The sequence below is a fragment of the Petaurus breviceps genome, unplaced genomic scaffold, assembly GCF_028583685.1.
Source record: "Petaurus breviceps papuanus isolate PSGF00001 unplaced genomic scaffold, PetGlider_PUasm1.0 221, whole genome shotgun sequence".
Lineage (NCBI taxonomy): Eukaryota > Metazoa > Chordata > Mammalia > Diprotodontia > Petauridae > Petaurus > Petaurus breviceps.
In genome coordinates this window covers 3,410,839-3,424,577 of record NW_027185877.1, presented here as the reverse complement: position 1 = coordinate 3,424,577, position 13,739 = coordinate 3,410,839, and the positions used below count along the sequence as shown (strand labels likewise).

General features: G+C 38.1%; 1 protein-coding gene across 5 annotated transcripts in view; it reads right to left on the bottom strand.

Annotated features, from left to right (window-relative positions):
- Positions 1-10,593: 10,593 nt before the first annotated feature.
- PPP1R12A (protein phosphatase 1 regulatory subunit 12A) overlaps positions 10,594-13,739 on the bottom strand; it is a 191,109-nt gene continuing 187,963 nt past the window's right edge. For all 5 annotated transcript variants that reach the window (XM_069094795.1, XM_069094796.1, XM_069094798.1 and 2 more), the window contains one exon: positions 10,594-12,855. In XM_069094795.1, the coding sequence (XP_068950896.1) occupies positions 12,769-12,855 (87 nt within the window). In that variant the 3' untranslated portion in view covers positions 10,594-12,768. The remainder of the gene's footprint in view (positions 12,856-13,739) is intronic.

The following is a 13,739-nucleotide window of genomic DNA, read 5'->3' as shown; positions in this document are numbered from 1 at the left end:
TCCTTCTCTAAGAGTTAATATAGAAATTATATAAATAGAAAAGAAACTTAATTTTCCTTTTAAAATCATAAATTATTTTTATCTATTAATTTAGCAGAACAGATCCCTCATAGATTTCCATACTACTTATTTGCTAGCCTAGTGTGTCATATGTTGTATCTAAAAATAATTATTCATTATCTATGTATATGTATATATGTATACTGTGACATAGTATACATAAAACATGACTTTCTTTTTAAAAGATCTTTAACTCAAAGACGTTAGGTTATTATTTCAAGGCTCAGAAAAATATGAATCCAGAGTTGGATGGAACCCCAGTGGCCATTCAGCTTATACTAGAACAGAAAACATGTCCATGTACACTGTGAAAAGGACCTGTACAAGGGTAAGGGCAGGGGAAAGAGGTGGAAATAGATGTGAGAGATATTTTGGGGATGGAATCAACAGAAGTTAGCAACTGATTGGATTTCACAGGATTAGAGTCGGAAGGGACTTCCAAGGCTGTCTATTCCTAAACTATGCATGAATGAGTCCCTGTCATGACTAGAAGACACCCCACCCCTCATTCTTCTTTTGAAGAATTCTAATTGTTAGTTAAATTTAGGGTTGATTAAGGGGAAAAGACTTTCTTCTGACTAGTGACAGTTGGACAATCAATACTCACACCTTCCTCCCTCCCTCTCTCCCTCCCTTCCCTCCCTCCCTCCCTCCCTTCCTTTCTTCCTCCCTCCCTCCCTCCCTTCCTTCCTCCTTCCTTCCTTCCTTCCTTCCTTCCTTCCTTCCTTCCTTCCTTCCTTCCTTCCTTCCTTCCTTCCTTCCTTCCTTCCTTCCTTCCTTTTTTCCTTCCTTCCTTCCCTGTCCACATAGGGAATCATACCCTTACCTGTGGGTACTCTGCCCAAAGGAATATAAATTTTGATTGTTGAAGCCTTACAAGATATCTTGGGGCTTGGGGGCTAGATTTTTTTTTCTCTTCTCTACATTTATTCTACTATTAAAAAAAAAAAAACCCAACCCAGAACAATTAACTCTTTTGTCCAATGCAGTTACAGTTATGATTTCTTGAAACAGAGCTCTGGAAAACCAGTTTTGATAAAGGCCATTTGGGATTCAAAGGGAGCTACTTGACCACGCCTTAAACCCAGATTATTCTGGCTGCTTCTATGACAACCAATGATGATGAGCATTCATATAATGCCTACTAGGTGCCAGGCACAGTGTTAACACTTTACAAATATTATCTCATTTGATCTTCACTACAACCCTGGGAGGTAGATGCTGTTTTCTTACAGAGGAAGAACCTGAGGAAGAGAGAAGTTAAGTGATTTGCCTAGTATCACATGACTATATTGTCATGACTAGACCTGAATGAGTACAAAATTCCTACAATATAAAGTGGGAAACATTTTTCTTCATGTTTCTTTTCTTCTGAAGATAAGATTAAATTCAACTTTAGACCAGTTATGAGGAGGATTAAATACTCATGCCCATGAAAGTTATTTGGGAACAGAGAAAAAGGGAAGTTGTTACAAGGCAGTAATGAAAGCTGGGATAAATCTAAGAATGACAGAATACAATAAGGGCTATTGAGAATTGGATAAGTGGTATGCAAAAGAAGGAAATGAGGGTCAAAAGTACAAGGTATATACATCCCTGTACCTACTGTGTAAAAGGGAAGTATGTTTAGATTAAGGGAAGCGATCATTTGAACTGGCAGCAAAAAGACAAAGAAAAAAGGATAGAGAAGAAATATTAGCACCAATTGTTAAGAGGGTTTAGGTTAGAAGGAGTGAGCAATTCAACTGGCATGGTAGCATCAAGGAGACAGGAAAAAAAGACAAATACTAGCAGACTTGGAAAAAATCACCAGTTGTTAAGTTTTTGCTGTTATTGAGTCATTTTCAGTCATGCCCCACACTTTGTGACCCCATTTGGGGTTTTCTTGGCAAAGATACTGGATGGTTTGCCATTTCCTTCTCCAGCTTATTTTACATATGAGGAACCGAGGCAAACAGGGTTAAGTGACTTGCCCAGGGTCACACAGCTAGTAAGTGTCTGAGGTTGTATTTGAACTTATGCAGATTAGTCTTCCTGACTACAGGTCTAGCATTCTATTCACTCAACACCTAGCTGACCTCCACTTGTTAAGTATGGTGGTGAATTTTGATTTGTATACACTGTACTCTCCATTGCTCTGGATTTTTTCATAACTGAACAATTTTTAATCTTTGATTTAAGAGACAATAGACTTAAAGTCAGGAGACTTTAAGACTGCCAGTTAAGTGGATGTTTGTTAAAAAAAAAAATACATACAAACACAGCCTGTATCCAGGAGTCAGAAGAAAATTAAGATAGTACTTGTCTAGGGTGCTGGCTCCCCAGATCATTCCAGAAAGAGTAAATATGTCATCTTAGATTTGCTGTTTTTTAGTCATTTCAATTGTGTTTGAATTTTTTATGATCCCATTTGGAGTTTTCTTGGGAAAGTTACTGGAGTGATTTACCATTTCCTTTTCCAGTTCATTTTACAGATGAGGAAACTAAGGCAAAGAGGGTTAAGTGACTTTCCCAGGGTCACATAGCTAGTAAGTGTCTGAGGCCAGAAGAAGATAAGTCTTCCTGATTTCAGACTGGGCATTGTATCCACTGTGCCACCTAGTTGCCCCCCATCTTAAATATTATCAGGCAAATTGAAGATTATCTCTTCTTTATTAAAACTGTAAACTATAGGTTAGTTTTTAAGTTTCTGTAGTTCAGCCTGTCTAAAAGTAATAAAGCATGATAAAGATCTATGGAATGGGATCATAATATAGGAAGAACTTTGACACTATTCTTAGGGCATTCTTCTCCTCATTGGCTTTTTGGACCTCTTTTGCCATTTGGGTTAGTCTATTTTTTTTTTTTTAGGGCAAGTGGGGTTAAGTGACTTGCCCAAAGTCACATGGCTAGTAAGTGTGTCGAGTGTCTGAGGCTGGATTTGAACTCAAGTCCTCCTGACTCCAGGGCCGGTGCTCTATTCACTGTGTCACCTAGCTGCCTCCGGGTTAGTCTATTTTTTTTTAGCCTTTTGGAGGGCAGTTGGGGTTAAGTAACTTGCCCAAGGTTACAAGGCTAGTTTGTGTGTGTGTGTGTGTGTGTGTGTGTGTGTGTGTGTGTAAGTGTCTAAGGCCAGATCCAAACCCAGGTCCTCCTGACTCTGGGTCCTTGCCGCCCCTGGGTTAGTCTATTTTTAAGGTGTTATTTTCTTCAGTATTTTTTGGGGTCTCCTTTAGCAAACTGTTGACTTATTTTTCACGATTTTCTTGCATCACTCTTATTTCTCTTCCCCATTTTTCCTTTCCTTCTCTTACTTGATTTTCATAAGCTTTTCCATGGCCTGTGACCAATTCACATTTTTCTAGGAGGCTTTTGATGCAGGAGCTTTGACTTTGTTGTCTTCTTCTGGTTGTATGTTTTGATCTTCTTTGTCACCAAAGTAAGATTCTATACTCTGAGTTTATGGTCATCTTCAAATACTTGACTTTCTAACTGTTTGTCAAGGTAGAACTCTGCTTCCAGTGGGGATGGGGGTAGGTGTACTGTCCCAGGCTTCAGGGGTTTTGCATCATTGTTTGATCCTTCACCATCTGTGGGCCCAGAGCTCTGGAAGTAGCTACTGCTGCTGTAACTGCTGTTGCTGCCACTGCCAATGCCACCTCCACTACCTCTGGATTAGGACTCGACCCCAACTGGACCACACTCCTCTTTCACACGGGTCCCACAGAGTTTTCCCACTGACCTTTTGTGTTGTCTTTGGCATTCATGGGTTGAAAAGCCTGGAAACTGCTACAGCTGCCAATGATTCAGTCCCCTGAGGCCTGCTCCAGTCTGTCTGTGCTGGTGAGACCCATGCTGGACTGTGCTCCAATCCCAGCCTGGTGCAATATACTCTTCCTGTTGACCTTACAGGTTGTCTTGGGCTAGAGATGTGTTTCACTTTGTTACTTTGTGGGTTCTGTAGCTCTAGGATTTGTTTAGAGTCTTTTTTTACAGGTATTTGGAGGAGTTTGGGGGAGAACTCAAGCAAGTCCCTGCTCTTACTCCTCCTGATGTTATTCTTTGTTTTGCTTTTTTTTGGACATTATTCTTTTTTTTTTTGCTTTTTGGAAGGCAATTGGGGTTAAGTGACTTGCCCAAGGTCACACAGCTAGTTTTTGTGTTAAGTGTGTGAGGCCAGATTTGAATTCAGGTCCTTCTGACTCCAGGGCTGGTACTCTATTCACTGAGCCACCTAGCCGCCCCCTTGGACACTATTCTTAATAGTACTAACAATACTAGGTAATATTTGGAGTGGCAACCAACAAAATGTTCAGAAGTTCTTTTACATGGCCCTCTTTGCTTTACTGAAAGAATAGAATTACATGGGAAAAGGAGACGTGGGTTGGTTGTAAAAGCTTTGTACAGAATTTAACAGATATTATACAAATGATAAGAAACATTATATTGCATCTTACAACAGGCACACAGTTACTTATACATTTTCCTTGTATTGTTTGAGGTGGTGAAATTCATTTGTTCCATTCTGACTTGACTTGTAAATACATTAATGTGAAATATCAGAGTACAATTTGTATAGGACAAAAAAAAACATGCATGAAAATGGACTATATGAAGAAACCTTAGGAGAAAAGAAAATGTGTTCTACCAACCCCAAGATATCCTGGTCTGAGAAATAAGGCTAATGGACTTTTTGAAAATCTGCTGTGAAATGTTAAATGGGTGTAATGTATAATTCTTTGAAGGATAGACTGATTCAACTTGTAATTCAATTGCAATTGTTGTAATCAAGGAATACCCTTCATCTGCCTTGGCTAGGCCATACTCCATAGAACATTCATTTTAGAACATTCTTAGAAATAAGCTTCTTTTGAGGCTACATGGCTGTCCTTATAGCTGGACCTCTCCCAGGGGTCCTTTTCTGAATGGTGAAAGGCACTGGCTTGGTGCTTTAGGATCAATCAGCAATCCCTTAGCTCCTAAGAGCAGCAGGAGGAAGGGGTTACATCCAGGAAGATTGGCCACTATGGCAGGAAGAGCTGCCTGTTTGGAAGACCTCATAGGAAGAGTCTCTAACCTGGAGTCCATGAACTTGTTTTTGTAATTATTTTGAAAATTGTATTTCAATATAACTGCTGTCCTCTGTAATCCTAATTTTATTTTATGCATTTAAAAACACGAGGCAGGGGGATAGACCTTAGAATTCACCAGATTGTCAAGGAGTCTATGACTTAAAAGAACTACTGCTAACGATTAAGTGCTCTGGTAGGCTCTTTCTCTCTCTCTTTTGCATAGGGTGCCCACTCACACCTCAAGCATTATAGGGACTTCAAACATAAGTCTAGGTCAGCTTGAACTTGCGCTTCAAGCTCTGGCTGCCTCTTTAGCTTTGTGTTTCTTTCTCTGTGGTTACAGATGATTGTGATTACAGAACTGAGAAACTAAAATGAATATTTCTAGTTTTGAAGGCCATCTTGTGAGTCTGAGAAGTGAGTAGTCTCTGGGTCCCTAAATTGGGGCTGGACTGCGTGATGGAAGGTGCTCTCACAGTGCTACTACAGCTTTGCTTGGAGAAGACTATGACCAACAGGAAGAAGATCCCAATCAATGGTTTGACTTGTCAGAAGACATGGATCACCAGAGATTTAATGTAGAGCTGTGTCAAAGGAGAAATGCTGATCAATGCTTCAGCAAAATGCTTCCTATTTTGATTATTTCAAGCAGCTATCTTTCAGGAGTACATAATTGCAGTTTTAAGTTATTGCTCTATGCTTAAATCTTTGTTAATGCATAACTTGTGAGTCTTCTGTGTTTTAAACATTTCTCTTGTGTTTATCTCTTGCATTTTATATCCCTCTGTCTTCTTCCTGTTCACAAGGGACCCTTCCCACTTTCAAGTGATAGAGATACCATTCCTTTCTGTTTCCCTTACTCATATTCTGACTTGTCCTTCCTGCAGGGGCAGAAGACAAACACTGTTCCATTGGTTCCCCTCTATGGTTCCCCTATACCCTGAGAGGGCACCGCTCAGGCTACACTTTTAATGATGTTAATAATCCTCTAGAACCCAACCGATTAACAAACTCCTACCCAGTCCTATACTCTCCATCTGAGTAATCCTGCCCAGCCCCACCCATTATTATACAAACCCTGTTCTCCATCCTCCACTGCTGTGTTCCCTTGGTTCCATATCCCCTTAACATAACCCTTCCCCCCAATGTCACACTCACAACAACCTATCCCACCTTAAGTTACACACAGATGTTCATACTCTTGATATTGTCATCACTCATGACCACTTCTGTTAATGAACTCTGAAATTCTCTTATCTGATCACAATCTGTTGTCATTCCATCTCTCCACCTTGCAACTGCAAATCCTGTTCCTGGTCCTCACTGCAATTTCCATTTCTTTAGTCCCTCAGTTCTTTCCCAGGCCATCATCCCTACACTGGATACACTCTCCCTCCTTTCATTATCTTGACCCTTTAGTAAACTGGCTCAATTCTACACTGTCCTTGCCTCTTGAATTCCTTGCGCCCTTAGTTTCAGCTCTGCATTATTCTCACCATCCACTGCCTTCACTCCTACTCATGTTGATAGCTAATAAAGCTGGGAATGGTGATGGGAAGCTAGGTGCTGCAATAAATAGATGGGTGGGTCTAGAGTCAGGAAGACTTATCTCCATGAGTTCAAATTTGGCCTCAGATATTTACTGTGTGACCCAGTGCAAGTTATTTAACCTGATTTGCCTCAATTTCCTCATCTGTAAAAGGAACCAGAGAAGGAAATGGCATACCACTCCAGCATCTTTACCAAGAAAATCCCACATGGGGTCACAAAGAATAGGACATGACAGAAAGCGCTGAACAAAAAAAGCTGGGGAAATCATGAAACCATTCTGCCTGGATCCACTACAAATTTCTTATGTAATCTCAACTAGGCCCTCACTGCATTAAGCCAACCTCTTTCATCTCTCTAAGTGACACATTATCTTACTCACAACAGCTTTTGTTAAACCTTATCATCTTTCCTCAAACTTGTCAGTCTAAGCTGAAAAACTGCTTATATATTATTTTTAAAAACAGGCAATTTGCCAAGAGCTCCATCTTCTCTCAATTCACATTTCCCAGACATCTGCCATCATCTTCATCTCACAAAATAGCAGCCCTTCTTGCTAAAGTAAATCCTTCTACATGTGAAGTGATCCTATTCCATCCAAATCTTTGCCAGCCCATTGGCTCTTCTATTATCACTACTCTGATTTATCTTCAGACTTTCCTTGTCTGCTGGCTGCTTCCATATTGCCTATAAACATGTTCATGTCTGTCTCCCTCATTCTCAAAAAATCCTCACTTGACTCATGCATCCATCCACCCCTGCTCTAGTTCTGTGTCTCTCTTCCCTTCTGTGGTTAAACTTGTGACATGCTTCATTAAGTGATTCTACTTCCCTTTCTCTCTCTTTTGCTAACTCCTATAATCTGGCCTCCTACCTCATCATTCAATTGAAACTGCCCTCTCCCAAGTTACTAACAATCTCTTAATTGCCAAATCAAAAAGCCTTTTTCCCCTGTGTAGTAAGAATTCACTTTTCTGATCATCTCCAACACTTGGATTCTCATAAAGTAGTCTGTTGCTTGGGTACCATTTTGTACCTCATATATCAAGTTAATTCTCTTTCAATACTTTTTCCCCCCATAGCTCTCATTTCTTTTCCAATTTGTTCTAGTGCTCTCATTTCTTTCTCCTCTAGTGCTCTTCATTTATAAAAAAACATTTGAAAACTTGTTTCTTTTCTTCCAGGAATTCTAGCTGAATTTGTGTCCAAGCTGAGTTTTCTGAGGCTTTGTTTGTATATGTTTTAGTCATTCTCTTCTTCTGGGTTTGTTTCAATAGTTCTATGAACTATCCCTCGTTGGAACTTAAGTAGACTGCTGCTGGACTCAGTCATTGTCAGTCAATTGGAAAATTCTTTAGGTTTAGAGTGACTGACCCATAGACTCTCCTTTTGTCTGATCTTCCTGTCCTGGCTATTCTACTGTATGCTTCAGAATAGGCTGGATCTGAAACCTTGTTCTGCTCTTGAGGTCAGAGGCACATACATAACTGCTGCTTGCTTCTGTACTTGCTCCTTGCTCAGTAGGCAGTTGACTGCTCCTTGACCATGTCCTCCACTCTTGGGTACAGATCCTGTCCTCAGTCCACACTGAATTCCATCTCTGGAAACACCAGTAAGTCCAAACTTTTACCTACAGAATGAAAATTGTTTCCAGTACACCTTGAATAAAAGGTCATCCATTACCTGTTTAAAGTTGTGATAATTATCCATTGACATCTATTCCCGTTTCTTGTACAAGGTCAGCCCCCTCTATGATAAACATGGCCTCTTCTCATCCTGGTCGACAGTTGTGGGCTGGTGTGCCTGGTTAGACCTCTGTGTGGCATGCAATTAGCTAGACCAGGGTTCACATTTTTTTTTTCCTTATGCCAATGTAGGCTGGAAAAGTGACTTATTTTTTCTTGTGGATTTCCTGATCAGGATCTGTTCTGGTAATGTCTATATTTTTGTGCAGTTATTGGGGAGAGCTGAGCTATATTGTGCTTCCTGCCATTGTCATCTTGGCTAGATTCCTTCTCTTTGGAAAATGTGGGTTCCAAAATGCTGGTTCTATTTACTGTGTGACCTTTGTGTAAATCACCTAATCTTTCTAGGCCTCAGTTTTCTTATTTTCACAAGATTTAAACTAGATGATTTCTAAGGAAACTGGCAGCAGGACAAGTATTTGGTTACCTTTCCAACATTTCCTTTGTTGGTGATATAATTTTTTTTGAGGGGGGAAGGCAAGGCAATTTGGGGTTAAGTGATTTGACCCAGGTTACACGGCTAGTAAACGTCAAGTGTCTGAGGCCAGATTTAAACTGGGGTCCTCCAGACTTCAAGGCCAGTGCTCTATTCACTTTGCCACCTAGTTGCCCCTGGTGACAAACTTAAGCCTATATCTTGCATAAAATAAGCAAGAAAGTACAAATTACTCCTTTTAAAAGTAAATAGGGAAATAGAAAACTGGACTTGGTTGTGTGTATGTATATGTACTGAGTACTGATAATAGAAGCAGGTGAGGAATGGGCAAAGGCAAAACCTTTTAGTTCAGTGAATGATGAAGAGTTTGGTTCAGTTTCTTTTTAATTTACTTAATATGACAACCACAAAGGTCCTAAAAAAGCATAAATACAGAAATATTTCATTTTTTTTCTAAGTGCATCCCTTTTAATAATTAAATTGCCAAATCTAGAACAAATGTGATAGCAAAGGTGTTTGCACTTGCCTAAAAAAAATCCTTCTTTAGCCTAGACATCTAGAATGCTGGTCACCAATATAATCTGTTGTAGTTATAGGTGCTGAATTTCCACTCAGTCAAATACAAATAATATCACTAGAATTAAACTTTAGATAGTCTAAAAAATTATTTCAATGATGCCGACTCTGGTGATTCTGGCTGTGAGTCATGAAACACTATAGGTTCTGAAAAACTTAAGGTGAGGATTATCAAAGGGCAATGGAAAACCACTTGTTGGACACGAACAGGATACAACACATTACAAATAGGGAATTATAGAGAAGCTGGTTGCAAAAGAAAAATTAAAATAAGCAAGGGATAGTCCACATGTCCCACTGATAGTCTCAGGATGTCAAAAGCACTTGAGGAAGGCTTCCCTCCTGCTGGACATGGTCTCCAGTCCCACAGAGTTGGAAGATGTAGGGCTGTGATCTGCACTGTCAGAGAAATATTCACTCTGATGGATGAGATCAAAGATTGAATGGAGAACTATATAATTCCCAACATGTTTTAATCAGTGTCATATATAACAGACTTGTCTCCTGGACAGATTTTTATAGTGCTTACAACTATAATAAATGAGCCTAAAAAAAATACTAGAAGACATTTACAATTTCTTGTGTTCTAAAGTGGCTCTCTTAGAAAATTCATTCCTGAATCCTTACTAGAAGATAAGCACAAAAACCCAACCTAGTTTTCAGATTCTGCATATAGACAGATATACATAAAATACAGAAACATTTTCCCAAACTGGTATGTGAATTGCATAAATATAACAATTACTATTACAATTACATATGCATGTACAATGAAGTGTAATTTACCAAAATATTACCATTTCTGAAAATAACCTGGCAACCATGATATAATGGATAGAGAGCTGGCCTTGAAGAGAGGAAAACTCGGCTTCAAGTACTGTTTCTGACACAGAATGGCTGTGGGATCCAGGGTAAGTCACTTAACCTGTAAATCTCTCCCCCCCCCGCAATATTTTATAAGGCCACAAACTACAAAAAGTAATGGGATTGAACAAGTTACCTCACTGGAAGTTCCCTATACCAATGTTATCACAGATCTGACAAAACACAAAACAAAAACAAAAAAGCCCCAAGCCAAAAATAGCTCAATAACCAAAACCTCATAACATGGATTGAAATAAAGTAGTTAGTGGGGGGAAAAAAAGGATGCCCAATCAGGCTTATGCCTTCAGGAAAGTTTCAGACATTTAAAATAGTTTTATTTATTTTATTTGTATATGTCAAAATACATTTTTTCCAAAATAGTGGGTTTTGCAACTAGTTTCATGCAGAGACAAAGTCTGCGCAATACTACCAATAAAATCAATATAGCACAGTAGCCGTTCAGTTTTAGATACAAAGAATAAATAACCTAAATACAAAACACTAAAATATTAGAAACACGCATTTAATCATTCTTCACAGGCATCCAAACATCATGAAATAGAATCTTCAGCATACCTAACTGTTGTGCAACGCCGTTAACAGGTTGCAGCCATTCAAACTGATCAGTTATCTGCATATTTTACTTCAGACCATGGAAAGCCTCTATATTCAGACCCACCTTTCATACAGTTCAATTATGACAAAAGAAAGATCCCCAAACTATCCTTGTACCTTTAAAAATCAAAAATCCTGAGCTTGGTAGTTAAGAGCATAACCTTGTATCTTCATAAAACCAATCAACAGAAAGACTTAATGTCCTGCTAACCAAAATACCCTCCCACCCCCCAAATAACCTAAATTAGGCAGCTGAACACAATGACCTTTTTAAATGAAGGGGTACAAATTCACATTTAATATAGTATACAATATAATCAATAATACAACAGCTACTTCAAGCTTTACAATGTACAATTTATTTTAATGGTTGAACTGTTCAGTGGTTTTAGGAGACAGATTATGTGCCAGTAAGATGTCATTTTTTCACATGGTTAAATGAAAATATAAAAGCTATTTGTCTCTTAATAAAAGACATCTTTGCTTAAGTATTCTTTTTTTTTGTTTTTGTTTTTTTGAAAAAGGCCACTAAAATGTACAAAATGGTCTGACATGATGGTGGTGGTATCAAATTAGATGCCCCTTCACATGGCAATAACAGTGCATATAAACATTAATATGAGTAATGGATTAGATTTGGAAATGATTTAATAACATTACTTTGGCTAGCACAACAGTTTGGGACAGCACTCAGATAAATACAGGTAATGTGAAATGTAGTGAAAGCAATTATATTTAAGCAACTTTAATTATGGTGAACACTATCAAATGAAAACTGGAAAGAAAATTACTTTACAGTAGAAACCTTTTGTAAAGATAGGACTCCATAAAATGCATAATATTTAAATTCTTGATACCACAAACTTTGCAAATTTTAACACTATTCTGGAGTAGCCTACTTTGCATGAACAGACATCTGCAATAATGAAATAAGTCAAGCATGCCAAGTGGTAGTTTAAAAATCCAAACAGTACACTTATTGATATATACAACATCACTCAGTACCTGCTAAAATAAACGTGAAGATTACAGTATTCAACATCTTACTCTACAATTAAAAAAACAAACAAAAAAAAACAACCCAAACAAAAGTCCCAAAAACAAACCCCAAACAATAAACATGACCAATGAAAGCAGAAAATAGGATCTGTGGAATTCTAATCTGAACTGACGTTAAAGCATTTCATATGAGAAATAAATGCATATTGCACAAACAGTGAAAGCAAATGTTCCACCTAGGATTTCTGTTCTAGGTGGTTAAACAACACAACACTATATCACTATACAAAGATGTACTTTAGAAGACGTGTTCTTTGCAAATGACGAAGCCGTGAAAACACTGTACAAGAGGTTGGGGGAAGTCTGGCACATGAATAGTTAGAAGGGAAAAAGACAAATCCAAACTTAAGATTTAAAACAACAAAAAATGGAATATAAGAAAATTGGAAGCTGTGGCACATCAAAAAACTATGATGAGTAACTGTCTTCTGTGAGAGCTGAAAGCTTTTGTTGATGCAAAAGTGTTTCTGTACAACTAAGGCTTACTGGTTAAATATCTGAGGCGTATCTGGCCTTGAACACTTTCCTTATGTATGTTGTAGCTGTAAACAAGATTTCTCAGTCATTTTCATCTTCTCAGCAGCTGCGTTAACATGAAACGATGGTCTTGGTGCAAAAATGAAGCAAAACCAAAAAACCAAAACCAAAAAAGAACCCCAAATAATAACCCATAGGTAAAGAGGGCATTTGGCAGGATATTTGAAAATGACAGTATTGAAGGATTCTTTCCCCATGAATCCAATGACTGACAACAACCATAGTCCACTGGGGTTACTATAAGTATGTGCAATTATCATAACTTGCTGCTTTTCATTTATTTGGAAAGTTTGCTTATAACTCTGATCAAGGCCCCATTTTCATCTTTTAGCCTCTGGTTGTCTGCTTTCAAGTCTGGTAGCATCTGAAAGTAAAGAAAGAAGCCAAGGTTAACTGCAGAAAACTGAGAAATGATACAGTGGGGTAAGATCTTAATGCAACAGCCAATACTATTCTCTAAGTATTTTAACAAATGTTATACTTTCAACACGAACAAAAAGCAAGCTGTGTCAGTTAAATATATTCTCACTGGCTAAATCTGATGGAACATAAGGCCAGCATGAAAAAGTCAGTGATCTTTGTGAAGAAATTTCTAATTTAATGAAAGATTCAATCAGGTTCTCTAAAAGGCAGGGAGTGAAATTTACAAGATTTATTTTAGCATTAAGATTCAGTCTAAACTAGTACTATGTTCTATTACTTAGAAGATTATCACCTTGGAAATCCAATGAGGAAACAGCTTTTTGGTTTTCAACAAATCTCAATTTTTGAAAAATTTTTTGTAAACTATAAAGCACTTTGCATTGCATGTGTATGTGCGTGTAGCATGCTCAGTGTAATATCTCTTTTTGGGAAAATATAACACTTAAAAATAATATCTTCAGTAACAATGACCAAAATATACACAAAAAACGGGGTGAACACTTTCTAGAATTGCTCAAAATAGATAAAGATGGAAAAATTCCAAAGAAATTTTTCTTCTAAAAATAAACTTGAGAAGAAGGTGGAAATGGGAATAAATGAAATGTCAAGAATTATTCATGGTGTGGCAATACCAATCAATGTCAACTATGAAAAGGCAATGGGGCTTGAGCCATACAATTTTCTTTGGGGGAACAAGGCAAGGCAGAAACAAGTTAGACTTAGAAAGACCAGAGTAATTCATTTTAGGGAAGTGTAAACACAATTCTCACTGGTTTCCCCAATGACAAACACTATTCTCACCACTGAAAAATTACGCCTTCCCAA